Below are 26,763 nucleotides of genomic sequence, written 5' to 3'. Positions count from 1 at the left end.
AGGATCAGCTGATGGTGAATAAAGAGCCGCTACAGAGACGTCACAGTCACACAGTCAACACACACAGAGACACACAGAGACACACAGCATCACACACAACCAGATCATCAAAAAGCTTAAATCACATTACCACATTTATAATACAAAGTCATAAATTCTTCACACTTGAGTATACTGCCATCATTTTAAGGAAATTTAAACGAGAAAACCTCTATCACTAGTTATCCATGAAACGGATTTGTTGTGGATTAAAATATTTGAGTTATTCCACAGAATTTATTTGTGGGGAGAAAAGTTGTGCACATAACACAAATCTTGGGTGAAACTGCATTTTAAAAGAAACTCAAAGCCTCCTAATCTACAAAATACAGTGATGGGGATGTAACTGAGTCATTGTGGCAAAGGCATTGTTAACCAACCAATTCTGAAGGAGCTGACTAATTTCTTAAAATCCAAAAATTCCAGTCCAAAAATCCATATAGACTATGTAGTGATAGAAAGGAAAATCCGCAGGCATACTCCATACAGTCTTTGACAGGTGTAGTGATTACTGTTGAGTATCAGTTCACACTTTGATAAGTTTAAACACTGAGGCTTCTCTAATAGTAATGTTGATGTTTTCATACCAGGAATTTTCAGAACAGTTTCTTCGCTCAGGCAATCCATCTCATGAACTCTTGACAATAAACATGGAACACAAAACACTATTATACATTGATTTATTTAACACACATACTTGTTTACATTTCAAATTTGCATATAACATATGTACCAGTACACATTAACTTGTCTATTTTGTATATGGTGGTTTTGCCATTTTGTACATCGCCTATTTTGCAATAACTGCCTATACCTTGCAATAAAGCTCATTATGGAGGTTTGGAAAGGTTTAGTATAATTACTTTGAATAATATAAATGGTACATAAACGACAAAAACGGTACTAAACTTGGAGCCGGAGTTCCTTCTACTCCGAGCGACCACATTTGCTTTTTCATCTGCCCGCCTCTTCAGGGTTCCCGTTGTCCTGGGCGGGGCAGAGAGCGCGTACGTCATGACGCCACTCGTGTCACTACTGAAGTGGGTGCTTGAACGCACCAGGTTAAATCCGTAACCAACGCGGGCGTCAAGCTAAGTACGTCGAAGAGAATCCGGCGCGGTTCATTTCTGATAGCGCTACGCGGGCAGGAGCCGGCAGGTGAGTACGCGATCGCCCGGTGAAGGGCTCCGATGAGAGGGCGGCGTGGATCCCGAGGAGATCGCCGCATTTTCCATCGGAAGTTGCTAAGTCAGAATTGCCCATCTAATACAGGTTGCTCCTCGGCCCTCGGGCAGCGCTCGCTAACCTTACATTCCTTCGCTAGGCAGGTTTGTCAGCAGCTGTTCTTGCTTGTAAACACAAGCTGTGTCGTGAACGCGCCGGTGATCGGTGACTCGCACTGCGGTTTGACGGACTGCGGATCTCTATTTTGGTTCGGTTAGTCGAGATGTGTGACATTGCGGAAAGTCGTCAGGCGGACCGGAGAACTTTCTCCGCGTTCATCGCGTACGGTAACCGGCGTGTACTAGAAGGGGAAAGTCCTGTGACGACAAAATACATCAGTTCAGTCTTTGTGACGTGGTGTGTTGTTTTGTGCGGGATTCTGTAAACTTTTTTTGAACTTCGTAACGGTGTTCTCGGAAGGCTAACTCTTTAAAGCTACTCGTTTGGACTTTAAGGTCGAAAGTGCTGATCATTCGTCGTCAAACCTATAGTTTATTTAAAGGTTTTGTAAATGATCTCCTGTTCTTCATACTGGGTCGTTGTTTGGGTTGAAATCCTATTGGTCAGCTGGAGGGTCAATCCGCTCAGATTGTGAAGCCCCAGATGTGGCGCCTGATTTTAATGCTGCACCGGGTTTCATGCCAAAATAAGACAAGGTTCAACTTTTGAATAGCTTTTCAGGTTTACAGTGCCACTGCAAAATCAAACGTTTCATAGCTTGAACAATTTGTTAGTCTGTGCTCAGGTTTGTCAGTGTTTGACTGGGAGTTTTTGGTTGAGTCAGATAGTAATAGAGAGTCAAACTGAATTCTGAAGTTTAGTTTCTGCTTTATATCATGTGCACTTTTGCTGCTATAACAGTGGGATAGAGTTTAGGGACAGGTTTGGTGGTTTAGTTAGGTTTAAGGGTGGATTAAGAGGTGGGGATACGGTCAACAGTGTAGTCATTGATGTAATTACAGAAATGTGTATTTACATGAAGATTATTATTATTATTATTATTATTATTATTATTATTTTCCCTAAACAGCAATTATGGGATTATTAAAGGAATAGTTCCCTCATTTTGTCTTTCAAGGTGTACAGGAGGTGACTTTCTTTTTTCAGTAGACCAGTAAAGATGATTTTTAGCAGATGGTTCTTGGTGATTCATATTATGCAAGTCAATGGGTGCCGTCACTTTGAGAGTCAGAATACAGGAAACGTTAAATGAATACCTGCTACTCCTGTTGATATATTGAGGTCTTAGGAGTCTGTATCTTAAGCGTTGTGTAGTGTGATGTGTGTGCAGTATGTGACGTCATCAGCCGTTGTAGTTCCAGGTTCTTCTAAATGGCTTTACCTGCTGGTGAAGGCGTCCGCACTCTCTGCTGTAAACAACAATGTAAACAGGGTTCAGTTCCTTGCACAGATGATCATTTTGGCAGGAGCCGTGGGTAATTTTGCGTTTCCTGTACCTGCTTTTTTGACTCTCAAAGTGACGGCACCCATTGACTTGCGTAATATGAATCACCGAGGACCATGGCTTCCGCTGAAAATCTTCTTTAGTGTCTACTGAAGGAGAAACTTACCTACATCCTAAATGGCCTGTGGTGGATTGATTAAGGAAAGCCTATGTTTTTTGTGCACTCGACAACCCATTACTTTGTGCCGTCTTGAGTTTTTGTCTCTGTGTACAGCATATCATAAACAGTGTCAAGCCACATTTATTTATATTGCACTTTATACAATACAGATCATCAATTATGAAACAGTTCACATTTTGTTCTCATCCAGTCGTGTCAGTGCAGTTAAAATGATAATATTACTGAATATTAATTGTCTTTTAAACCCCAGTGTTAAAGTGTAAATTGAGGTCAAGAAAATCTTGGATTGAGGAACCGATGAGTAGACAATATCTGTCTCATTATTTTACTGAAATAATGTAGTGGTTTGGACTTGTACCACTTTAGTGATTGCAGTTTCTTATTTATCGGTTTCAATCTCATGACTTTTTCCACTCATGTGCCCGATTGTGACCTTAAGTGGGCAAAGCAATGTTGGTGAATACAAAAACACATCAACGAAGATACAAATAAAAGATGTTGATTAATTGTGTTTGAGCCATATGAGGTCATTTTTACAGATCCAGTCTTTCTATAGCTCAAACTGGTGGAGTTCTGCCAGTGTCTGGATTAGATGGATTAGGATTACATATAGATTTTATGTGGTCTGTGCTAAATTGATCTGTGAAAATGTTTTCTGGGACTTACTGGATCAAATCCAATGATCAGTGTTTTATGTTGATCTCTATACATGTGTTTCTGCCTCCACCACCATTATTTTGTCCTGCTGATGATCATAAATACAGTGGATGAGTGGAAAAAGTCACATGACTGAAACAAAAGAACCGGCCCGTGTGCTGTATGTTTTGTGTGCTCACAGGAGCAGGAGATGTTAACTTGTCAGCTTTCGTCAGTAATGTGTTTTAAATCCAGAAAGGGTTGTTTGTTTGATTTGTGTGGAGAATTAAAAAAAATTCTGGTTGGTCTGTGAGGAGTCACAGAGAATGAAATGAGAGCCACGCTTTTCGACTTGTCAGAAAAGCTCTATGATTTAAGTGGACTTGTTACAGTGTCTCAATCCATTGTACATTTCCACTGATGTTTTTAGGAACTCAATCAGTTTTTGTTATATTGTAGGCCTATATATTATTTTAACTCATAATAGTAGTGATGGTGATGATAATGACATGTTTAGATGATTGAAATATCTAATGATTTAATCTAGCAAAGAGTAGTGAAATTACAGGTATTTAAGTGTTTATTTCTTTTAGTTGAGAACTGCAAAAGGGGCCTTCAGATTCATGTGTTTAGTTAACAGCAGGTTTATACACTGCCATTCAAAAGTTTGGGATCAAGATTTTTAATTTTTTTTTTTTTCTTTTCTTTTTTTTTTTTCTTTTTTTTTTTTTTAAGAAGTTTGCCTTTGATCATCAAGGCAGAATTTATTTGTTCAAAAATACAGGAAAAAAACTGTTATATTGTGAAATATTGCAATTTAAATTAATAGTTTTCTATTTTAATATACTTTAAAATAGAATTTGCATCTGTGATGCAAAACTGAATTTTCTTCTTCATTACTGCAGTCTTTAGTGTCACATGATCCTTCAGAAATCATTCTGAAATAGTGCTGGAAACAGTTGTGCTGCATAATATTTTTTAGAACCTGTGATACATTTTTCAGGATTCTTTTATAAAAATAAACCATTAAAATGAACAGCATTGATTAAAATAGAAATTTAAGTAAGGAATAATCAACGGTTTGCCGTGCATTAAAGGATTGTAAATGCACAACGTGGGGGCGTAGAACTGCCCAACACGAAGTGCGTTTAAAATTCTTTAATGCACGGCAAGTCATTAATTATCCTGCATATCCCAGAGAGAGAGAAGGAGAGAGATGACAGTTGTGCGTGCATATTAGCTGTTTGCTGCTTGTCTCTCTCTGCAAACAACTAATTAATTTAAAAAAAACAGGCTTTTTTATTAATAAAAATCACAGGGAAGCGTTGACAACAAGTTTATGTATGTGCACAGTGTAATGCGATCTCCAACCTCTGTCTCTCTGTCTCTCTGTCTCTCTGTCTCTCTGTCTCTCTGTCTCTGTGTGTATGTGTGATGTGCGTTGGTTAGTGTGCATCAATTAAAGCAGCACATTAATATAGAACGGTGATTAAACTGACCTGTGCATTAAATGGTTTTACTGCATACCTGCCAGCCAATCAGAGCACAGTATTCAGACAGACCGTGGAATAAATTGTAATAACTTTTTTTTTTCCTGTATGATCAAATAAATGCAGCCTTGATGAGCAGAAGAGCTGATCCCAAACTTTTGAACAGCAGTGTCTGTCCACAAAAATGTTGTAAAGTCTGTGAATGTGAAAATAAAGTGAATCTGGCACCTGTTACTTTCCCAGATGAATGGAAGTACAAGCAAACTGCGTCGCAGCACCTGAAATTTTTCCACAGCCTTTCGTGATTTTTTTTTTTTTTTTTTTTTTTTTTTGCACTCACAGTAAATAGAGGTTTATGTATCACGAAACAACGTATAACGGTGGCCGATATATTATTGGCCAGTAATTGTGTCAGTGGAATTTGACTGACGATTAGTTGTGGTATATTTGCGTTCACCAGTGAATCAGTCTTTAATTACTTGCAGCTTTTCTCCTTTCGGATGATCTCGATCACATGTGCTGCATGTGTGACCACGAGTGTGTGAAGCCAAGTTAGCATGTCACGTCACTCTGTGGATTATTTCAGCATCTTTGCACCATGTTATGTTATTTTTTTGCACTAAATCTAAATTATGATAATCCTTAAGTAAAGACGTGGCATTTGAAGTACTCTGTTTATGGGTCAGTCCATCTCAAGTGGTCTAGTGGAGGGTGTTTGGCCATTTTAAACCAGTATGTGTCTGACGAAAGAAAAACTATATTTGTTACAGTAGAAAATTTTCATTTACAGTTGCATGAGCTTCCCACATGTCCTTATTTTTGAATTGCCATTTGACTTTTTGCACAGGCTGTTTGTTTCAATTGACTTCTCGCTCAGTGTCATAAATGCTTGTGAAAGGCAGCGACGACAGATAATTATTCGGCTGGAGTCTGTGAGTCACGGTTTGAAGTGGAATAGAGTGAATTATACAGTGAGGGTCAGTCCGTGGTTAACTGTGTTCCCCAGTGACACCATTAGCAAGCAGTTTCCTGAATGACTCTCAAAATGATAATGTTGTAAATTCACTCCCACATAAATGCGGTTGTCAATCCCGAAACGTGCAGTTTATATGTGGCCATAATAGCATTAAAAACAAACTTTTATTTGAGCTGGGAGTAAAATACAGAACCTGAGCAAAGATCCCTCTCTTTATTATAATTGCTAGGGTGTATTTTTTTGTTTGTTTGTTTTGTGAGGAGCTTGTTCACCTTGTACATCCTTCTAAACCTCCTTGGTATTGATTATTATCAGCGTCTGGTATCTCTTCTTCATGAGTCTGGGCGGCGCTCAAAACCTTACATTGAGGAAAACGGAACAAAACACTCTCACCATTTAGGATAATAAATTCTTCCAAAAAGAATAATCTCAGTACTTGAAATTTATTTGCTGTGCATCTGAAGACGGATTACATGTCGAGATGCTAGCGGACTTTTCATCTTAATATACAAATCCTCACATATAAACACGTGTATTCAATCAATAAAAAAATTGACTAGTTGCTCAACTAAATCATGGAGTTTATTTATATTTTTAATAATAATAATAAGTATATTTGTTATATTTATGTGTTATATTTATTTTAAAATATCTAGAATAAATTCACATTTGTGCATCAGTGTCTATATTGTGTGTTTTAGGTGTAAAACTTTAGTGAAGGGGGAGTTGTCAAAGACATAGGCTAATGAATATTAGGGAAGTAATGATATTAAAATCTATACAATATTTATTATTATTAAAAAAAAAAAAAGGCTTGTAAAAAATTACAATTTTGTAAAGTTAAATTCTTCTATCTAATGCACTTTGAAAAGTATTAACCCATAATCTTAACTAAGAAGTCAGAAAAAGCGTTGGGAATTGACTTGTACCTGAACCTTAAAGGGGACTCAACCCCCCTTTTTTATTTGTGATATACTCTTTCAGTCTAAATTACATTCACACTGCTGTTTTATAAGGCAAACAAATTTGAATATTAGCAATTTTATATTATTGTAATTCCTATGGCTGTAATAGCTGTATATTGTAAAACAGATGCACCGTAAAATAAATGAAAATGAATATTTAATAGGCATATTATTTTTGCTTTTCACTACAGTAGGGAAATTTCAATACTTCATTCCTAATTTCTACACATTTAAAAGCTGTTTTGAATTTGGACTGCAGCAACTTTATGCATTTAAACCACTCACTGTCAGCAGTTCATAAGGCACTTTTAAGCTTTTATTTTATTTTATTTGGAAAACTCCAACTTCAGTAAAAAAAAAAAAAAAAAAAAAACAGGCTTACAAAAATGTGTCTTACTACAAATCTAGTGAAATGCTGTTCTCATCTGCCACAAAAATAAAGCATAACAGGTGGCCGTTGCGTTCCTAAACGTGCACTAAATTCACAGCACGTGCAGTAAACGAGTTCACTGCATTCATTTACAGTGAACTGATCAGTTCTGTGTCACGGAAAACACTGGATCACGAGCTGATCGCCTGAACGAACTGTGCGCTTCGCTTTGAAACGTGCACTTGATGAAGCGATTAAGCCATATTGAACTTTTAGTTCATTTGACAGAAACTATGTTAGAATATTTAAAATATCTACACTTTTTGCCCAGAAGATCTATATCGTTTCATATCGTCGTGACCACGATAATATCGCGATTCCACAATATTGATAATATTGTTACATCCCTAATGAATATTTGTCAGTCACATGCAGGATCACAGAATGAAAGCGTGACAACAAACCTCATTAGCTTAAGTGATTTAAATGATCACACACAGCTTTATTTGAGTTTCTTCATGACACACCATGACACTGAGCTGTTAGAAGTACATACACAATTACATCATTACATCAAATACATCATACAGCGGTGCAAAAGAAGGGCTGCTGTTGTTTTTTTAAACAGATTTATTGAAACAAACCGTTCAACAGAACAAGTAAAATACTGAAAAGGGCTGTTAAAGAGGAGTTGATTTCCTCTCTCAATTGATTCCTTTTGTAATTGATTCCCATCCCTGTGAATCACTGTGTCACTCCCTTTCTTTCAGCACAAGCTCACTGAACTCTTATTAATGGCTAATACACATTACATAACATACACTCAGTGTAGCAACCCAAAACTTATTTTTGAAGTAGGGTTTCAGCGGAAGTCTGCTGTTACATATTGCTTATGTGTGCAGTGTGAAATAGGCTTTACACTTTCAGTTGCACCAGTGTACCAATGAAACAATGTGTTGCATGAAATGACTGAAATGACAAAAAAAAGTAAGACCCATCCCTGCACTGTTTAAACATGCTAATGCAGTTCTCTTTTCTTTCTCTCCACAGACGTTGCTGCAGCTGTTTTCCTTTCACTTTTCTTTGTATTTAATTTTTTTTGTACTTTTATTTTATTTTCTGTTGCTCCAACATCAGCAGTCAATGTTTGTTGGAGAGGAAACGTACAAGTATAGACAGAGCATTTCAGAGCAACAATGAGCACATCAAAACCCAGTGGACTCAAAGCGCCCAGCAAAATTGGCAGACCAACCAATGCTGGGGTCACGAAGACGTCTCCTTCTGCCGGTAAGAGCCATGTAATACAGCACCAGTGAACTGCAAGATTTCTGATGTTTTTAAAGACGTCTCTTCTGCTCAGCAAGCCTGCATTTATTTGATCCAAAGCACAACAAAAACAGTCAATTTTTTAAATATCTTCAGTGTTTAAAATAACTGTTTTCTATTTGAATACATTTTAAAATGTAATTTAATCCTGTGATTTATTACTCCAGTGACATGATCCTTCAGAAATCCTTTTAATATTCTGATTTGCTGCTCAAAAAACATTTATTATTCTGTTGAAAACAGCTGAGTAGATGTTTTTCAGGTTTCTTTGATGAATAGAAAGTTCAGAAGAACAGCATTTATCTGAAATAGAAATCTTTTGTAACATTATAAATGCCTTTACCAATGCCTTTTTAATCAATTATTCGCATTCTTGTTAAATAAAAGTATCAATTTCTATTTCTCTTTTCCACACACACACAAAAATACTACTAATAATTATACTGACTCCAAACTTTTGAATGGTATATTTGACCTTCTAACTCAATAGTCTTTAAAAAAAAAAAAAAAAAAAAAACTTGACCTTTTAAGACTTAACAGGTGTTGTGTGCACACAGATGATTTGTATATCAAGCACAGGACACTTACTGCACACTGTAGGAGTAGTTTAGATACTGAACAAAGCTGTTTTCTTTTGTTTCATTGGGTCAGGTGCTGCTAAACCAGCTCAGAGTGACAAATCCTCAGCCGAAGCCCAAGATGCAGGAGAGCAGTTCAAGATCGGGGATCGCGTCTGGGTCAACGGAAACAAGCCGGGCGTCGTTCAGTTTTTAGGAGAGACCCAGTTTGCTCCGGGCCAGTGGGCTGGAATTGTGCTCGACGAGCCAATCGGGAAAAATGACGGTTCGGTGTCGGGCGTGCGCTACTTTCAGTGCGAAGCCTTGAAGGGTATTTTCACAAGGCCCTCCAAGCTTTCGCGCACAGAAGGTGAGGCGGACGGCACGGCGACGGCTCCTCCGTCCCGCGCTTCGTCGCCCACCCCGTCCACTACGTCGGTGTCTGCTTCAACCAAGAAACCAGCTTCACCCACTAAAACCACCGCTGCTCCAGCCTCAGAACTGGTGCGGTCGAAGAGCGAATCCGTGTCCAACCTGTCGGAGAGCGGCTCGGTCAAGAAGGGAGAACGGGAGCTGAAGATCAACGATCGAGTGCTGGTGAGAGTGTTGAGATGAGCTCTTCTGATGAGCATTATTGTGTGTCAAGATAGGAGGATTGAAGGGTTTAAGCGAAGCATGATTGGCCTCGTCGTCATAAATTGTTCTTTTACACTGATTCTTTTTGAAATGGAAAAATAGCTTCAATAAATAAGGGTAGTTTTCAGAATTCAGCATGTGCTACACTGCACTTTTTTCCATTTAGAGCTGATTTAAACAGCATTTTACACGCTCTTTTGTACGTATGGACGTTTTATGATTTACTAAGACCGCAGGCCATTTCTATGTAAAGCTGTTATTACACTGTTTAGAGGGAAATAAGATACAATTCTAATTTCAACATTATTTCTTTAATAAAATAAGCATCTACTGCACACAAAGTGACCAACATTTTCAACCACTGAAAATGGGTAATATTCAACAATCTGGACTTGGAGCCTCATTGAGACCCCCATATCTCTGGGACTGAATGATGTAGGGCCTTGAGAATTAAGATTTCATAAGAAAAGTTTATGAAAAACTAGATTATAGAATCATATTTCAATATCTTCGATATACTTCTTGAGTTATAAGGATGTGGACTTTGGAAACATAATGGCCTGGTTTCACAGACAGGGTTTAGACTAAGCCAGGACTAGGCCATAGTTCAGTAAGGACATTTAAGTAATTTTCATTAACATGCCTTAGAAAAAACATTACTGGGGTGCATCTTGAAACAAAACAAAGGCACTGATATTTTTAAAGATCAGTCTGTGCAAGTTTCTTTCAGTTGAAACAGCTTAGAATTACATTTTAGTCTGGGACTAGGCTTAAGCCTTGTCTGTGAAACCGGGGGTACATTTATGGCACTAAGACTGGTATATTCAATACAGTTGTCTTAACGGAAAGAAACGAGATACAGCTCCAGTTTTAACATTGTTAATTCTTTAGACATTACTCTTTAAAAGATAAGTATCATATCATTTCAAACTGACCCGCAGTTGGTTTTTGATCACTGAAAATGTGAAAATTTTAACGATTTACAGCTGGAGCCATATTGGAATTCCAGTGTCTCTGGAACTGAATCTCATAAGGCATTAAAAATAAAGATGCCAAAAGGAAAGTTTGTTAAGACCCAATATCTAAAAGAGCATTAAGACATCTTTAATACCTCTTGAGTTACAGACATGCAAATTTTGGAGAAAAACTTGCAAAGTGCTGTTTCCCCATTTTTGAATGGTCACCATTGGCACATCATGCAACAAAGATTGATAAAAGTCAACAGATTTTACCAACAGAACTACCAATCTCTGTGTAAAAATAACATCACGATGCTGCCATCTTTCTAAAGTCATTTTTACCCCCTGTAATTTGACTCTGAATCTCAGGTGAAAATTGCCATTTTGACCCCCCTCTACAAACAAGTGGATCACTCGGTGAATATTCATACATTTCATCACTATACATGTCTATCTTTCCTCAAAAATTTGAGCTGAGGAGTTTTTGAAATTTGGTTGATTTGACAGAATGACCCTTCAATAAATAAGGGTAGTTTTCAGAATTTGGCATGTCCTACAGTCAGAATGCATGTGAAGTCCTCGTTTCTGTTACAGGTTGCTGGCACGAAAGCTGGTGTGGTGCGTTTCTTGGGCGAAACAGATTTTGCCAAGGGTGAGTGGTGTGGAGTTGAGCTGGACGAGCCCTTGGGGAAGAACGATGGTGCTGTGGCTGGAACCAGGTACTGTGGCCTGTTCTTACATTTACACCCTATACAGGAGCGACGGATTATAAGAACATCGATTTGTGTGTCATCAGGTATTTCCAGTGTCAGCCCAAGTACGGTCTGTTCGCACCAGTGCACAAGGTGACCCGTATCGGCTTTCCCTCCACGACCCCAGCCAAGGCGAAGACCACCGTGCGGAAGACGACGACGACCACCACCACCCCGTCAGGACTGAAGCGCAGCCCCAGCGCCTCCTCCATCAGCTCCATGAGCTCCGTGGCCTCGTCAGCGAGTTGCAAGCCCAGCCGAACAGGACTGGTGAGTGTGCATGCCTTTGCTTACATAGCTTTAGCTTAATAGGGACAACATATGTCATTTCTGGGATGTTAACAGCACCAAAATGGAATTGCTGAATGGTTTCTCAGACTGGGCTTTTCCTTCAGCTGTTTTTTGGCAAACATTAGTGTTTGGCAAACTCAAGCGATTGATTGAGCCAGTTGACAGGCCAGGTCTCCTCTCCATCAAATGTTATCAGGGCTGAGTCACATAAACAAATGAATGTCTTTTCTAGGCAAATGCCTGCTTTCTATCCAAAGAAGGCTTGTTATAAAATGCAGTAGGTGCAGTAAGCAAATTTCGATTTTATTTATTTATTTATTTTTTTGGCTCGGCATCCATGCATGCTAGCTTCAAATTTGTTGTTTCCTATAAATCCATACGTAAGATCTTGGGTATTTTTGTCAGATTATTTGTCATATCCTCTTTAGACATTGCACACATCAGCTCTCGACCATACCACATTGTTTAGCGGATATAATCTGATGTGTTTGTTAAATCTGGTCCATTATGGCTATTATTCCTATGTTTTGTGCGGACAAAATCCAAACTAATTACTCAATAACTTGCTTTGTAATTTAAAAACAAAAAAAACTATCATATCATTCGTATCTGGGTCATTCCGTGTCAACTCAACCAGAGGTCCCCGGCTCAAATTTTGGATTTTGCTAATATTTTTCTGTAAAAAGATAGGCATGCATAGTGATGAAAGCCAAACTATTAAATGTCATGTACGAATATTTACTGAGTAATCCACTATTTGGTAGAGTGGGGTAAAAACGGCAGTTTTCACTTGAGATTCAGAGACAAATTATAGGGAGTTAAAAATGACTTGAAAAAGATGTTATTTTTACACAGAGATTGGTAGTTCTGTTGGTTGCGTTATGTGCCAATGGTGACCATTAAAAAACTTTTTTGAAGATTATACTCCAAAGTTTGCATGCCTATAACTCAACAAGTATTAAAAATATTTTAATGCCCTTTAGATATTGGGTCTTAACGAACTGTTCGGTTGGCATCTTTATTTTTAATGCCCTATGAGATTCGGTTCCAGAGATATTGAAATTTCAATACGGCTCCAGCTGTAAAACCAAATATGAGACTTCTTGTCTTTTAAAGAGGAATGTCTGAAGAACAAATAATGTTAAAACTAGAGATGTCTCTCATTTTCTTTCTGTCAAGACAACTGCATTGAACATACCCGTCTGAGTGCCATAAATATAAAAGATATCACAATATGACTTTAGATTCTAGTTTCTAATGAACTTTTCTTTTGGAATGTTCATTTTCAAGGCCCTGCATCATTCAGTCCCAGAGATTATGGGGATCTCAGTGAGGCTCTGTGTCCAGTTTGTTGAATGTTAGCCATTTTCAGTGGTCAAAAATCAAATGTTGGTCACTTTGTATACAGCTGATACTTATTTTATTTAAAGAACAATGTCTGAAGAAGAAATATTATCGAAATGTTAAAATTAGAATTGTATCTTGTTTCCCTCTATCAAAACAGCTGCATAGAACATACATGTCTGAGTGCCACAAATGCACTGACATGGCCAAGTTGAGGCACATTACTTTGCTCTCTGTAGTCTATTCATAAGATTCTATATTTGAATCAGTTTCTGGTATATTTGGAAGAAGGGATTTTGTTCATTTTAACAGCTTCGGAAGCTACCAAGAGTTTAAGCATGCCGTATGATAACATGTTTGAAAGAAATGCCACGCCTCATAGGGAAGTGTGGTTGCTTTCGCCACACATTGCATTCACATCAGTAAACCAAGATTCACCCTCAGCTGGATTAATTATTAGAATTTCTTTTTTATTGTTATCAAATGTGAAGCACAGTTATAGATTAAAGTGGTGTCTACTGCTAAAGGGCACATTTGGCAGAATGACTGATAGTACCTCTAACATTGAAGGCCTCTTATACTTGAAATAATTAACACTGGGTAATTCTGAACACTAAGTAAATGGGATCCTGAGTAATCGTATTTTGTAATCTTCACACTTTACCTAGAGTTAACAATTTATCCTGGTCATTCATAGTCTGACGTATCACATTGTACATTCCTAAACCCTGGGTTACTGTTATTATTTGCATATTTGCGTTGTAAACAGTGATGACAAACCACATTTGGTTTTTGACCATTTTAAATGGGTAGAATGCTAAATTTGGAGCTGCATTGAAATCTCAATATCTGTGGGATTAAACCATACAGGGCCTTAAAAATGAAAGTTTCTTAGGAACTACAATCAGATAATACTTCTTGAATTACAGGCACACACATTTTGGAAAAAAGATTTATGACTCTCAAACAGGTTTGTTCTATGCAGTTGTTTTGATAGAGGGGAAACAAGATACATTTTTAGTTTCAGCATTACATTTTCTTCAGACATTTCACTTTAAATACAGTCAGTATCAGCTGTATGTAAAGTGACCAACATTTGATTTTCAAGCCCTGAAAATGGGTAATATTCAACAATCTGAAAATGGAGCCTCATTGAGATCCGCGTTGCAGGGTCTTGAAAATGAAAAGAACTAGAATCTAAAATCATATGGCGATATCTTTAATACATCTTGAGGCACGCAAACTTTGTAAAAATAGTATTTATTTTAGTATTAACAAATACAAATAGTATTTGTTTTGACAGAAGGAAACGAGACACATCTCTAGTTTCAACATTCTTCTTCTTCAGACATTCCTCTTTAAAAGAAAAGAATCATCACATTTTTGCAAACTGACCCACATTGGGTTTTTGACCATTGAAAATGTGTACAATTGAACAATTTACCCCTGGAGCCATATTAAAATTCCAGTATTTTTAAAACCAAGCCATGTACAGCTTTAAAAATGAAGATGCCAAAAGAAAGTTAAAATCCAATGTCTAAAAGGGTATTAAGATATCTTTAATACTTAAGGAGTTACAGACATGCAAATTTGGGTGTAAAAACTTGAGAAGTGCTGTTTCCCCACCATTCCCTCACCACTGGCACATAATGCAACAAAGATTACTAAAGTCAACAGATTTTACTAACAGAACTGACAATCTCAGTTTAACAATGTCACAATTGTGTATTGTTAAAAGCGGTATATAAATAATGGTGACTTGACTTGACTTGACTTGACTTTAAAAATAACATAATGATGCTGCCATCTTTCTGAAGTGATTTTTACCCCCCTGTAATTTAACTCTGAATCTCAAGAGAAAATTGCCATTTTGACACCCCTCTACTAAATGGTGGATCACTCAGTAAATATTCATCCATGACGTTTATTATTTTGGCTTTCATCACTATAAATGTCTGTCTTTCTTCAGAATAAATATTAGCAAAATCAAAAATTTGAGCCAGGAAGGTTTCTGAAATGTGGTTGATTTGACATGGAATGACCAATCTCTGTTTTGTCTTTATGGGATAGCATGCAGTTCTGTTTCATCCATTTCATCAAACCCTTATCATTGGAGATTCAGGACTGTTTACTTTGCAGTAGAGGTGGGCGATAAGGCAAAATATCATATCACCATTTTATTCAGGAAAATCACGATTCACGATTTTATGACGATTCTTTGATTCTATGTTGTTCTTTTTTTATTATTATTATTTTTCAAGTTGTCTGAGCAGTACAGGCAAACTAATTTGTCTAATTTATAACTTGCATTTAACTTGTATTAGAAACTGTATTAAAGTTGTTCATTCAAGAGCAGTGAGTGTTACACACATTCTTCTTCATAACTTATGTTCAACAAAAGAAACTCATTCAGGAGTCAGTGGTGACCATTTTTGTTTTTGGGTTTTTAGCATTTAGTATCATTAGTCTGCTGCCCCTTTAAGAGCTGCACACATCGAATATACAGGCACGCATCCGTTTTTCTCTCAACTGTTCACTTTCACTTTAGACATAAGCAACTGTGTTCATATGTAAACCTTGTGTGGTTTTGACAGTGTTAGCGCGATCAGACGTGGAAGATAACTCCGTCCAGTAATCAGGTGGCTTTTGAAAGGCTTTTGTGTGTGTGCGCTTCTGGTGTAAACACTCAGAAAAAACGCGTGCCAGAACAGCACGAATGAAATGTTTAACTGGCAAGGCTTTAAAACACATGCAAATCATGTACTTTTGTGATTGTGAATAGTTGCAGTGTCTTACTGCAAAGTTAACATTTGATGTGAATGTATTGAGGAGGAGGCGCCAGTTGATAGAATGTGCTCTGTAGTGCAATTACTACAGTATTTCTTCAAAAGCAGATTGTGGAGACATCTTAATCGCCCAAGATCAAAAATACTTATTAGTATTTGAAGATACAATAAAACCGTATTGCCAATTTGTCCAAATGAGTCACTGGCGCCTGGAGGCTAATCACTGCTGCTTGCATGACATGTATTATACCTATATTTATATAAGCAAAAAATCAACTCTAGAGCATGCTGACAGAAGCATTCATTGTATTCATAGTACATGCATTCATACTTTAGAACATATGATACTAAGTAAATAATTATTCAAGAGAAGCACCTACTCAGCGAGTGTGTGATTTCAGACGCAGATATCATTCTTCAAGTGTCACTCCTATAAACAAACATGGCAAACAGCAGCCAATCAAACATCAGCAGCCTATAACGTCAAATATGAATGGATTCAAATGGTAGAAAATGCCCATTTATTTCTCAATTCTGTCTGCTTTTGATGTAAAAATCTTGCCAACATTAGAAGTGGACCGCAGTGAATTTGATCATATAATGAAAAACTTGCTTATAAATTGCAGCCTTTTACCCTTTGTAATCTAAGCCATATCACAACATCGGTTTTAATTTTGATTAATTGTTCCACTGTAGTTATAAATACACACAGAACGTGTTGGGTCTGATCAAATTCTCCAGCGTTCTACCTTATGAGGCTCTTCTGTAGTTGTACCGAATCGAAGCTCAGTGTGAACGTGGCATTAATGCTGCTAAAAATGCTGTGTATATTACACACATGTGGACTTGGTAACAATTTCGAGGTAACCTTTCAGTAAAATCTGTAAGTCTAGCGAAGGTCATATCTGAAAAACATGACTGAGAAAATGTTATGTGAACCAGGCGTTCCAGTATGAATGAATTTCTCTCTGAAGCTGACAGAGACGTCTACGAGGTATGCGAGGAAGATCTCGGGCACGACGGCGCTTCAGGAGGCCCTGAAGGAGAAACAGCAGCACATCGAGCAGCTCCTCGCCGAGCGCGACCTGGAGAGAGCCGAGGTTGCCAAGGCGACCAGCCATGTGGGCGAAGTGGAGCAGGAGCTCACGTTACTGAGAGAAGGCCAGGAGCAGGTCAGACCCCGCTGTGCATGCAGACCCTCTGATATCTGTTTCTGTATTCTTTATTCTATAACCTCAGACCTTTTTTTTTTTTTTTTTTTTTAAGGGTTTTGTTCTTAAAACGGTCTTCTAAACAATTTTTTTTACTATTTTAGTCTTTCTACTTTTACAGAATTTTACATTTCATTCAGTGGATTACGTGTAATTTCTCTGTGCTTATTTGTGAAATTCACTAGTAGTTTCTGAGTACAGATGATTTCTGAAGTACATTCACCTAAATCAGCATCTGAGAATGTCTGTCGGCTCATCAGAATCTGTCATTCTAGAGTGCTTCTCTGGACGAGGTTCAGAAATGAGCTCCAGCCAAATGAGTTTTAAGCCGCAGATAGTTCAGTGTGTGTGCGGCACAAGAGTAGGCGACCTCTGGACCGCTCATGTTCATGTTAGGATTCAGCAACTGCTCAGTGTTACTGATGTTACCATTATGCACGTGATCACTACAGAATTTGAGCTTGTTGAAGGAGAAGTCCACTTCCAGAACAGCAATTTACTGGCTCAAGACAGTTAGTGTATGTCGAAAAACTCCAATCGTATTTTCTCCCTCAACTTCAAAAATCATTTCAAAATCATCCTACATCGCTGCAGAAGTACAGACACAGTGTTTACAAAGTGAACATGCAAAGAAGATCAAACACCCTTAACAAAAAAGGTAAAACAGCGATATAGGATGATTGTGGGAAGTTGAAGTTGAGGGAGAACATGAGATGGGAGTTTTTCCACATACACTAACTGTCATGAACCGGAACAAAAACAGTTCAGGCAGAGTAAGACAAGACGAGCGTTTGACATTAAAAAGTATATAAATTGTATTATTTTTATTGAAAATAACCGATCGTTTCGCTAGATAAGACCCTTCTTCCTCAGCTGGGATCATTTACAATCGCATTTGTGATCGTTGATCAATTTCTTCTGTTAAATTTACATTTATTTTACATAATTTTTACTGAAATTATAAGTAAATAATTTTAAAATGAATAAAATAGGGGAAAAAAGGTGAACTCGATAAAAATTAAATCATGAATTAAACAGATTTATATCTAAGATAGCAGATTTTTGTTTCTATTTGGTCCAATTAGTCATATTTTTCACAAATTAGTCACCTATTTAAGTTTTTTTTATGACAATCAAATCAAATGTTTTTTAAGACTTGTTATAAACTTGAAGTCAGCTACATAAAAATATAGACTAATGGTCTAATTGAGAACAATCCTCCTGTTTGTGGAAATAAATGTTTATGAGCTATTGAAAGCCTGTTTTAAATGATGTAAACGGACATTGCTAAATGCTTTTGGTATATACAGTATAAAAAAGGTTAGGTTATGTGTTATTAGACAGGAGTGTTATAAGTTAATGAAGAGGAAGAAATGACAATCGTGTACGTCAGCGCTCCGCCTCTGAGGCTCTAATAAAAGCCTTTCTTCCTCTTGTTACTTCTGCTTTACACTTTCTGTTTCAGATGTGGTGGTTGTAAAAGCAGTTTATAATCATTTATTTATTTGTTTATTCTTATTTATTTGCCAGTGAAATACTAATGTGGGCTTGGGTTGTCTCTGTGTAGTAATTGAAATAACAAAATATGTGTCGTTTAATTTTTTTTTCAAGATTTCAGATAGCCATAGCACTCACAATGAAGGATCGGTCATAAAGGGATGTGGGCTGACATGGCACAGTGATTTACCAACAAAACAAACAAACATGGCGATTATAGAATAATCAGAAATGATCCTGACCCCTGGACTAGTGTGCAGCACTGTCGCATTAACTGTCACGTGTTTTGCGTTAAGAGACAAATACAGTTTTTCATTAAATAATGACTAGTAAAAAAATATTTATAGACAGTAATACATTTTATGTGCATAAGTTCTATTCATTTAAAAAGTCAGTTCAGTTTGTTTTTCTTGTAGTTATGGAAAATGTAAAGTTGATCAGATTAGATTAGAGGATTACAGTTGTCTTGAATTGTTCCTGCAGTATGTGCTGGAGGTCGATGCCAAGATGGATCAGCTGCGAGCGCTCGTGGAGGCTGCGGACCGAGAGAAGGTGGAACTGCTCAACCAGCTGGAGGAGGAGAAGAGGTGCAGTATTCATCAATCAGTTTGAGACTTCAGGACTTTTAATGAACTTACAGTATTTGCATAGAGAAATCTTAGAGCTGACAGACACAATAATAATTGATATTGAATATTGATATTGTTTTGTCCAATGAAATGCACAGAATGAGAATAGTGTTCACTTAACAATGAAAATTTGGTGTCATTTACACACCATAATGTCATTATAACAAAAGATATAATAACCAGTTTTGGTGACCTTTGACCTCCATTGTATGAACACAAATTCCTAATTTCTCAAAATATGTGGTTTTAAAGTCATACAGGTTTTGAACAACACAAGGGGAGTGGATCTATCCTTTTAATTCATTTATGTTTTTTTTGTTTGTGTTTTCCCTCAAGAGCATGTCAGAATTCTCTCTTTCTGTTGACTTTATAAACTAACATTTACTATGATAATACAGCACAAGTTATTTCATGGTTACTGAAGAGTGCACACCTGACATCTGGCTCACTTATACTTCAGTTATAGTTTGTATATTTATTGCATGATTATTATTTATTTACTTGATATTATGCTTTGTTTTCTCATGCCTGTAATGGGAAAGTGGGAAAAAACAGCTGACATAGGAGTAACAAGCTGAAAATGATAAAGAATTATTGCCCCAAACAGGAAGGTGGAAGACCTGCAGTTTCGGGTGGAGGAAGCCTGCATTACCAAAGGAGATCTGGAGGTATTTGAAGATTTTTGCGCTGATAGAACATTAGTAGATGGTATATTTTTCATATTTCGAATGTTATTCATGTCTGTTATTTATACATATTACTTGTTTAAAACAGAAGCCATAGAGCAGGGGTCTCCAGCCCTGATCCTGGTGAGCTCCAGCCCTGCAGATTTCAGCTCCAGCCCCAGTCAAACACACCTGAAGCAGCTGATCAAGGTGTTCAGGTTCACTTGATAATGACAGGCAGGTGTGTCGGAGCAGGACTGGAACTGAAGTCTGCAGGACGGGTTCTCTCCAGGAGCAGCGCTGAAGATCCCTAAGTTAGGGTGTGCCATCATAACCTGATTGGCACCATACGCATATTTTGAATGATGAACTACTCCCTAATTTGGATTTCGAGCCAAATAAAGATGAGTCTAGTTTTACCACAGTGAGAAAGGTCTTGTATTTAGACCGGACTGCAACATTTTAGATGACCAAACTACGAAAGGACTCCATGCGTGCATTCGGCAGAACTTTAAACATATGCTCTTTCAAAGACAGTTTGAATCCATCATGTTTGTATTAATTATCTGCAAAAGAGCTGTAATTTGTCTGTTAGTTTCTAGTCTCATCTTGTTCTTGAATCAAGTACTCTTGAAAGGTTCATTGGTTGTTTGCACCCTTCATCATTACACATTTGAGTTTTCATGTCTTGACCTACTTATTCAGTAATAACTCTTAGACTATTTTCATCCATTCAAATTTAAGAAACTGTTGGCTAATGATTTGAAGTCATAAAACATGCATATCAACAGCTTAGACAAATATTTCTTGTGCAGATGATTTACATACTTGAACAGTCGTAGCAAGACTAACAAGATAAGAAAATGTGTTCGTTATTTTAAAATAATTTTCCATTGAAAATGGATACTGAATTGATCATCAAGCCGACGCTGTGTACAACATGTTAAATGTGTTTGTCTTTTGAATTTTGTAGGGTAATAAATACTAAATTATTCTGTAATACCATAACAAGTCACTAACCTACATGAAGATCTCATTATGTGAACTTCAGTATAAATGTTTTATTTGATGAATTTATTCCTAAACACTAAAAGTTATCGGATTTTTTCATTGTTCCTCTCTTCTTTGTTGTGGTCAAAGCACCGTTTTTTTGTTTGTGTTCCTAACCCAGTCACTATAATGTTGCATGGCGTCTGTTTGTTTGTTTGTTTGTTTGGCCATCATCAGCATGACTATAAGCATTCATTGACCGATGCTCTGCTGCAATATTTCCTCACACTTTCCTCCGCTGTGGCGTCGATCCGACTTGCATTCGTCACAGCGTCTTCCGCCTCCTCTTTTTTCCCGTGTTGCGTCTCCACGGCTGTCCTCCTCACCCATCGTCTTTCTGCATCAGGCTGGCATGTGATGGTGGCACTGGTTGTGTTTCTTCCTCTCCCCTTTCTGTACTAACAGACGCAGACGCAGCTGGAGCATGCCCTTCTTAAGGAGCTTGAACAGAGTCTTCTCTTTGAAAAGACCAAAGCTGACAAACTGCAGAGGGAGTTAGAAGACTCTAGGGTAATGGATCTTCACCTGCGGGTCAAGGATCACTGAAGATATGCCACAGAGCTCCAGCTAACATTTATTGTTTTTCTATGTCAGGGTGTCAGTGAGGGAACTTCACTGCATGTTTTTCAATTATTCCAATTAATAACTAATTTGAGGAATGATTACTAACGCACACTAAATATCTAATTGCCGTAATTTCATTGTGTTGTCTTAATACACGTACAGGTGTAGAAGAACACAAATTAGTTTTAGTTCAGGGTTCCCACAGCCATTGAGAACCTGAAAACATCAGGAGATTATAAGCTGTCCTTTGGGAATAAATTCAGTTTATACACCGTAATACAGAGTAAATACAGAGTGCATTAGCATTTTTAGTGGTGTTGGTTCTGGAACTATCTTTTCCGTTTATCTTTCCCATAGGGTTTTTTACAAAGTTTTATTTAAAGGAAATTATCATTTAAAGTTGGTTTATATGTATTTCTAGTGGCCAAAACTGAATGTTTCTCATTTGCTTTTAATGATCCTACAAGATTAAATTATGTTTGGCAGAAGAAAGAACTTGGCTAATGTATTTAACTGACAAGATTATTTGGCAAAAGAAGCAAAAAAAAATATGGATTTTTATTTTACTATGCGCAAAAATGCATAGAGAAATAAAAAGTGAGCAGGAAATGAAGCATACATAGAATACAAGAATATAATCGGTTTATTTTGTTGGTTCATACTTGTTTTTGATTGCAGCAGTGCTGAAGGTTTGCACTTCTTTGTAGAACAGTTTCGTTGTGTTATTACATATAAAACAACTGAGTGCATGCATTCGATTTACACTTCTAGCACAACTATGCAATATGTTTGCAAAATCAAAATCATTAATAATACATTGTTTGAATAAGGGAAATATGTGAATTTTCCTTTATTCAAACCAGACATCACTTTTGGCCACTTCTGTTTATATAAAAACAATATATTTTATGTTTATGGCAAAATCACTCACCGCGGCATCATGGCATTTTCTTGACAGCATCATGGGTAATGTATTTTTCAGCAGGAATTCTGCTGTTTATTGTTTTTTTTATTATTATTATTATTATTTTTTAATAGGTTGAAATAATGCGAACTGATGCCATCAACTAAAGCACATTTGTGACCCTGGAGCACAAAACCAGTCTTAAGTATCACAGGTATATTTGTAGCAGTAGCCAAAAATACATTGTTTGGGTCAAAATTATAGATTTTTTTTTCTTTTATGCCAAAAATCATTAGGATATTATGTAAAGATCATGTTCCATGAAGATATTTTGTAAATTTCCTACCATAAATATATCAAAATTTGTATTTTTGATTAATAATATGCATTGCTAAAAACTTCATTTGGACAACTTTAAATGTGATTTTCTCAGTATTTTCTGTTTTTCAAATAGTTGTATCTTGGCCAAATATTGTCCTAACAAATCATACATCAATGGAAAGCTTATTTATTTAGCTTTCAGATGCTGCGTAAATCTCAATTTAAAAAAAAAAAAAAGGACTCTTATGGCTGGTTTTGTGGTCCAGGGTTGCATATTGTTGATTAACGACATCAGAGCTCACAACAGGTTTTGCTTAAAAGGTTTATAAACTATTGTTAAAAATCGGTTTGCTTGTGGAGAAAGTTGATGGAATTTTTACTTTCAGAACCCAACTGTTGTGCTCTGTTATGGAGTGGTTGTGTGAACAGAAGGTTGAAGTCTTACTAAATTACAATAAGAATAAAAGCTAGCATATAAAACGAAATTGCCCATAGTATAGTTACAATTCCTTGATCCTAAACTGACAAGATGGTGATAATCCATTCGTGTGTGGGAGCCCTGTTAGATGATCAGTTTTGGGGTTGGTGGTTGTTCCCCCACAAAGTCATGATTCCTCCCAATTCTGTCCCAGATTTTTCGCATATTTGCATTTTTAACATAGCTTAGGGAGGATTACTCCTATAAATTGAACAAAACTACACATCTTTGAAAATCAGTTTAAATGATCCACATTTTAACCGGAAAAGATGATCATATCCATACCATTAAATGACTTCTCACTCATCCAAACAGCATGTATAGTTTATTCAAAGACCTTTTTCTCTTTTAGGTGGCCACGGTCTCTGAGAAGTCCCGTATCCTGGAGCTGGAGCGGGATCTCTCGTTGCGGGACAAGGAGGTAGCTGCTCTTCGTAAATCGTTGGAAGCTGTCCCAGGGCAGGATGGGGTTCCTGACTCCTCCGTATTAGTTCTCCAGGAGGAGCTGAGCTCCCTCCGCGCACAGCTGGCCGCTCAGAGTCACAGTCACCAGACAGAGCTGTCTTCCCTGCGCGAGATGCTCGCGGCTCGAGAAAAAGAACACGGCGAGTCTCTGTCGCAGCTCCAGTCATCCTCAGGTCGCTTGTCAAAGGATAACGAGCAGCTTTTAGCTCAGCTGGCCAAATCTAAGGAGGAGAATTCAAATGTCGTTGAGGAGTGGCGCGCTAAACTAGCATCGGTCGAGGCCTCGCACCAGCAAGCTTTGGAGGAGCTCAAATCCTCCCACGAGGCAAGCAGATCTGAGCTGGTGGAGGTGAGCAAGGCTCTAGAACAGTTGCAACTGACACACAAACTGCAGCTCGAGGGGCTCGCCAACAAACATGCTTCTGAAGCCATGGGCTGGACGGGTGAAGCCAAAGAGCACAAGGCGCAGCTCCTGAAAGCCAGCGAAGAGAACGAACGGCTGGTGGAAACGCTGCGCACCAATCTGGAGAAGGCAGAGGAGCAGCACCTGGTGGAAATGGAGGAGGTGCTGGGAAAACTTCACAGTGCTGAGCTCAGGGTGAAGGAGCTGGAGGACACGGGAGTTAAGATAGGGCAGCAGCTGCAAGAAAGGGCACAAGAGGCCCTGGAGCAAAAAACAGCCCTTCAGACTCTGCAGTCGCAGCACAGTCAAGGGAACCAAGAGATGGAGAGGTTACTGACCCAAATCGAGGAGGCGAAGAGCCAAGCCAGATCTCAGGAAGAAAAGGTAGGCCTTCGTTTATCTCACAACTGCAGGACCATGTCGTACACATGTTGAAGATGTACAAAAAGGAATCTAAGAAGAGTGATAGTGAAGAAACAACAGCATTTTGGCACAAATGCTATTGTTTGCTGTGAGAATTCTAATGTTAGATAATGTTAGTAACTACTATGTAACAAAATGAACATCGAGTTGTAAAGTGCAGATGTGGCCATTGAGAATGCTCATCAAAGGAAAAGTTGTATGCGATTCTTTGCAGGATAACAAAGCATGCTTTGCCACAAGACAGTTCTCCCAACCCTCATTCTTCTCCATAAAAAGCTTCATATGGCCTATAGTGTTTGTAGAAGTCAGAAGACTAGACAAAAGTGCAGAGAAGACAATGCATCAAAGGCTACAGTGCTCAATAACAAAAAAAAAAAGTTGCTTTTTTATTTTTAGATGATGCAATATTTATTATTGTGAGGCAATAATGCTTAGATTAATAATAACAAATGTAGACTTTAAACATCAGCACTGTTTAAGCAGTATTAGTGTTATTCGCAATATGTCTATTTATAATTTAAGTTTTTATTTAGTAGTTGTTATTTGCAGAAACATTGATTGCAGGCCTCATACACAACCAAGTAGTAAAGTAAGTAGTAAACTTTGTTGGAAAAAGAGTAAATATAAACAATGTCATTCAGCAGAATGTCCAAGTCGCTCTTTTCCATTCAACATAAATGCATGTAAGATGGGCCTTTCAATCTCATTAACAAAATGCATTATAAAGAACTTTAGAAGGATTTCATCTCTTCCGAAGCCATGCAATAGCTTTATATGACAAACAAACAAGAATCTTTTGTCCGCTGTAGTTCTCAAATCTCATTCGACTCATTGGAGGTGCGTCAGATTTGACATGAGTGGTGTTTAATGACAGTGATTTTCACTCGTCTTTGTCAGTGCACCAGGTTTTGCAGTAGTCCTGTGGTGTTCATTCATTCCTATTGTTTGATCATTTCGTTTGTGCCTTGTGCATAATAGAGCTGCACGATTGATCTGAATAAAACCAAAATCACAGGATGGCTTAGTGTGATTCTCAAATTGCAAAGGCTGTGATTTAATCAAGTAAATATGTGTGATGTGTGTTTCACAGTAAATGCTGCTCCGAACAAACCGCATCTGCACTGAGTTTGGGTACCTTAAACCTGCATTTGGGAACACAACATGAGCCAACCGTCTTCCCATACTTGTAATAAAAAGCACTTAAAATAAAAGCGATTGATATAAAACTTTTTAAAAAATACTTTATTTTACAGTGAAATATTACAATTCTAATAATTCTTGTTTTGCTTTAATTTAGTAAATTATATGTTAATTTGGTAACACTTATTTTTATTATTATTTTGTTGACAAATTGATATGGAACCACAACGTTTTTTGCTAAATTGTGCAGCCCTTTACATCCCTGTTAACATTGTTCTTAACATGTTCTTAAATTTTATTTTCCATAATATTTCAGTCCTTCACTTCTGTTCAAGTTCTGCTTTCTTTGACCGGCACAGGTCTTTTTGAGTTGCTGTCATTCCTTATGTTTTGTCCCTGTCATTTCCCTCCATTATGGTTCTACACCGGGCTGTAGGTCACTGAGTTGAATTCAGTACTAGAGGTTAAACAGCAAGAGCTCAATGGCCTGTTGCAGGAAAAGAGCTCTCTGGTGCAAGAAGTTAGTGTGCTGGTAAGTCACTGTGAAAACACACCTTTATGGAAACTCACTAGTGGAAGTATCTCATTAGAAAAATACAGCAAAAGCACTACATGAACTGATAATAGGAGTACTTGAAGAGAGAGTTCACCCAGAAATGAATATTGTCATTTACATTTACCAACTTCCAAAATATTGTGATCCACAGAAAAAAGTAAGTCATACAGTCATTCATCTTTGGGTGAACTGATTCTTTAAGTGTAAGTGTTAATTAAGTGTAAAGTGTTAATTATAGCCTGCTTGAGTGGAAGATGATGGTTCTGGAGTCTGTGTTTAGGAATGCAGAAGTTAATCTCCAGAAGCAGTCTGACTCACTCACTGAATGAATGAATGAATGAATGAATGAATGAATATCCAGATGTGGTGACCCTCCGATGCAGGGTCTTCCTCTGAAGAACTTGAGTATGTCTCAGCCATAATTCTCAACTCAATTCACAATCTTCATTTTCTAGAAACAGAATCTTGAAAAAACATCTAATGATCAAGCCAAATCCGCTCAGACTAATCAAGGTATGTG

At 37.5% G+C, this 26,763-nt stretch overlaps 1 protein-coding gene across 6 annotated transcripts in view; it reads left to right on the top strand.

The window, feature by feature from the left end:
* Window positions 1-1,025: 1,025 nt before the first annotated feature.
* clip1a (CAP-GLY domain containing linker protein 1a) overlaps window positions 1,026-26,763 on the top strand; it is a 40,369-nt gene continuing 14,631 nt past the window's right edge. Inside the window, exons 1-12 of one of the 6 annotated variants that reach the window (XM_051110507.1) lie at window positions 1,026-1,197; window positions 8,337-8,573; window positions 9,264-9,766; window positions 11,359-11,483; window positions 11,561-11,786; window positions 16,912-17,109; window positions 19,129-19,232; window positions 19,882-19,942; window positions 21,395-21,499; window positions 23,609-24,508; window positions 26,124-26,219; window positions 26,699-26,756. In XM_051110507.1, the coding sequence (XP_050966464.1) occupies window positions 8,483-8,573; window positions 9,264-9,766; window positions 11,359-11,483; window positions 11,561-11,786; window positions 16,912-17,109; window positions 19,129-19,232; window positions 19,882-19,942; window positions 21,395-21,499; window positions 23,609-24,508; window positions 26,124-26,219; window positions 26,699-26,756 (2,467 nt within the window). In that variant the 5' untranslated portion in view covers window positions 1,026-1,197; window positions 8,337-8,482. The remainder of the gene's footprint in view (window positions 1,198-8,336; window positions 8,574-9,263; window positions 9,767-11,358; window positions 11,484-11,560; window positions 11,787-16,911; window positions 17,110-19,128; window positions 19,233-19,881; window positions 19,943-21,394; window positions 21,500-23,608; window positions 24,509-26,123; window positions 26,220-26,698; window positions 26,757-26,763) is intronic. The other 5 variants (XM_051110505.1, XM_051110506.1, XM_051110501.1 and 2 more) reach the window with 5 other exon arrangements.

The sequence above is a fragment of the Labeo rohita genome, chromosome 5 (assembly GCF_022985175.1).
Source record: "Labeo rohita strain BAU-BD-2019 chromosome 5, IGBB_LRoh.1.0, whole genome shotgun sequence".
NCBI lineage: Eukaryota > Metazoa > Chordata > Actinopteri > Cypriniformes > Cyprinidae > Labeo > Labeo rohita.
Note: the sequence above shows the minus strand (reverse complement) of the source record. Positions and strands in the feature narration are given on the sequence as shown.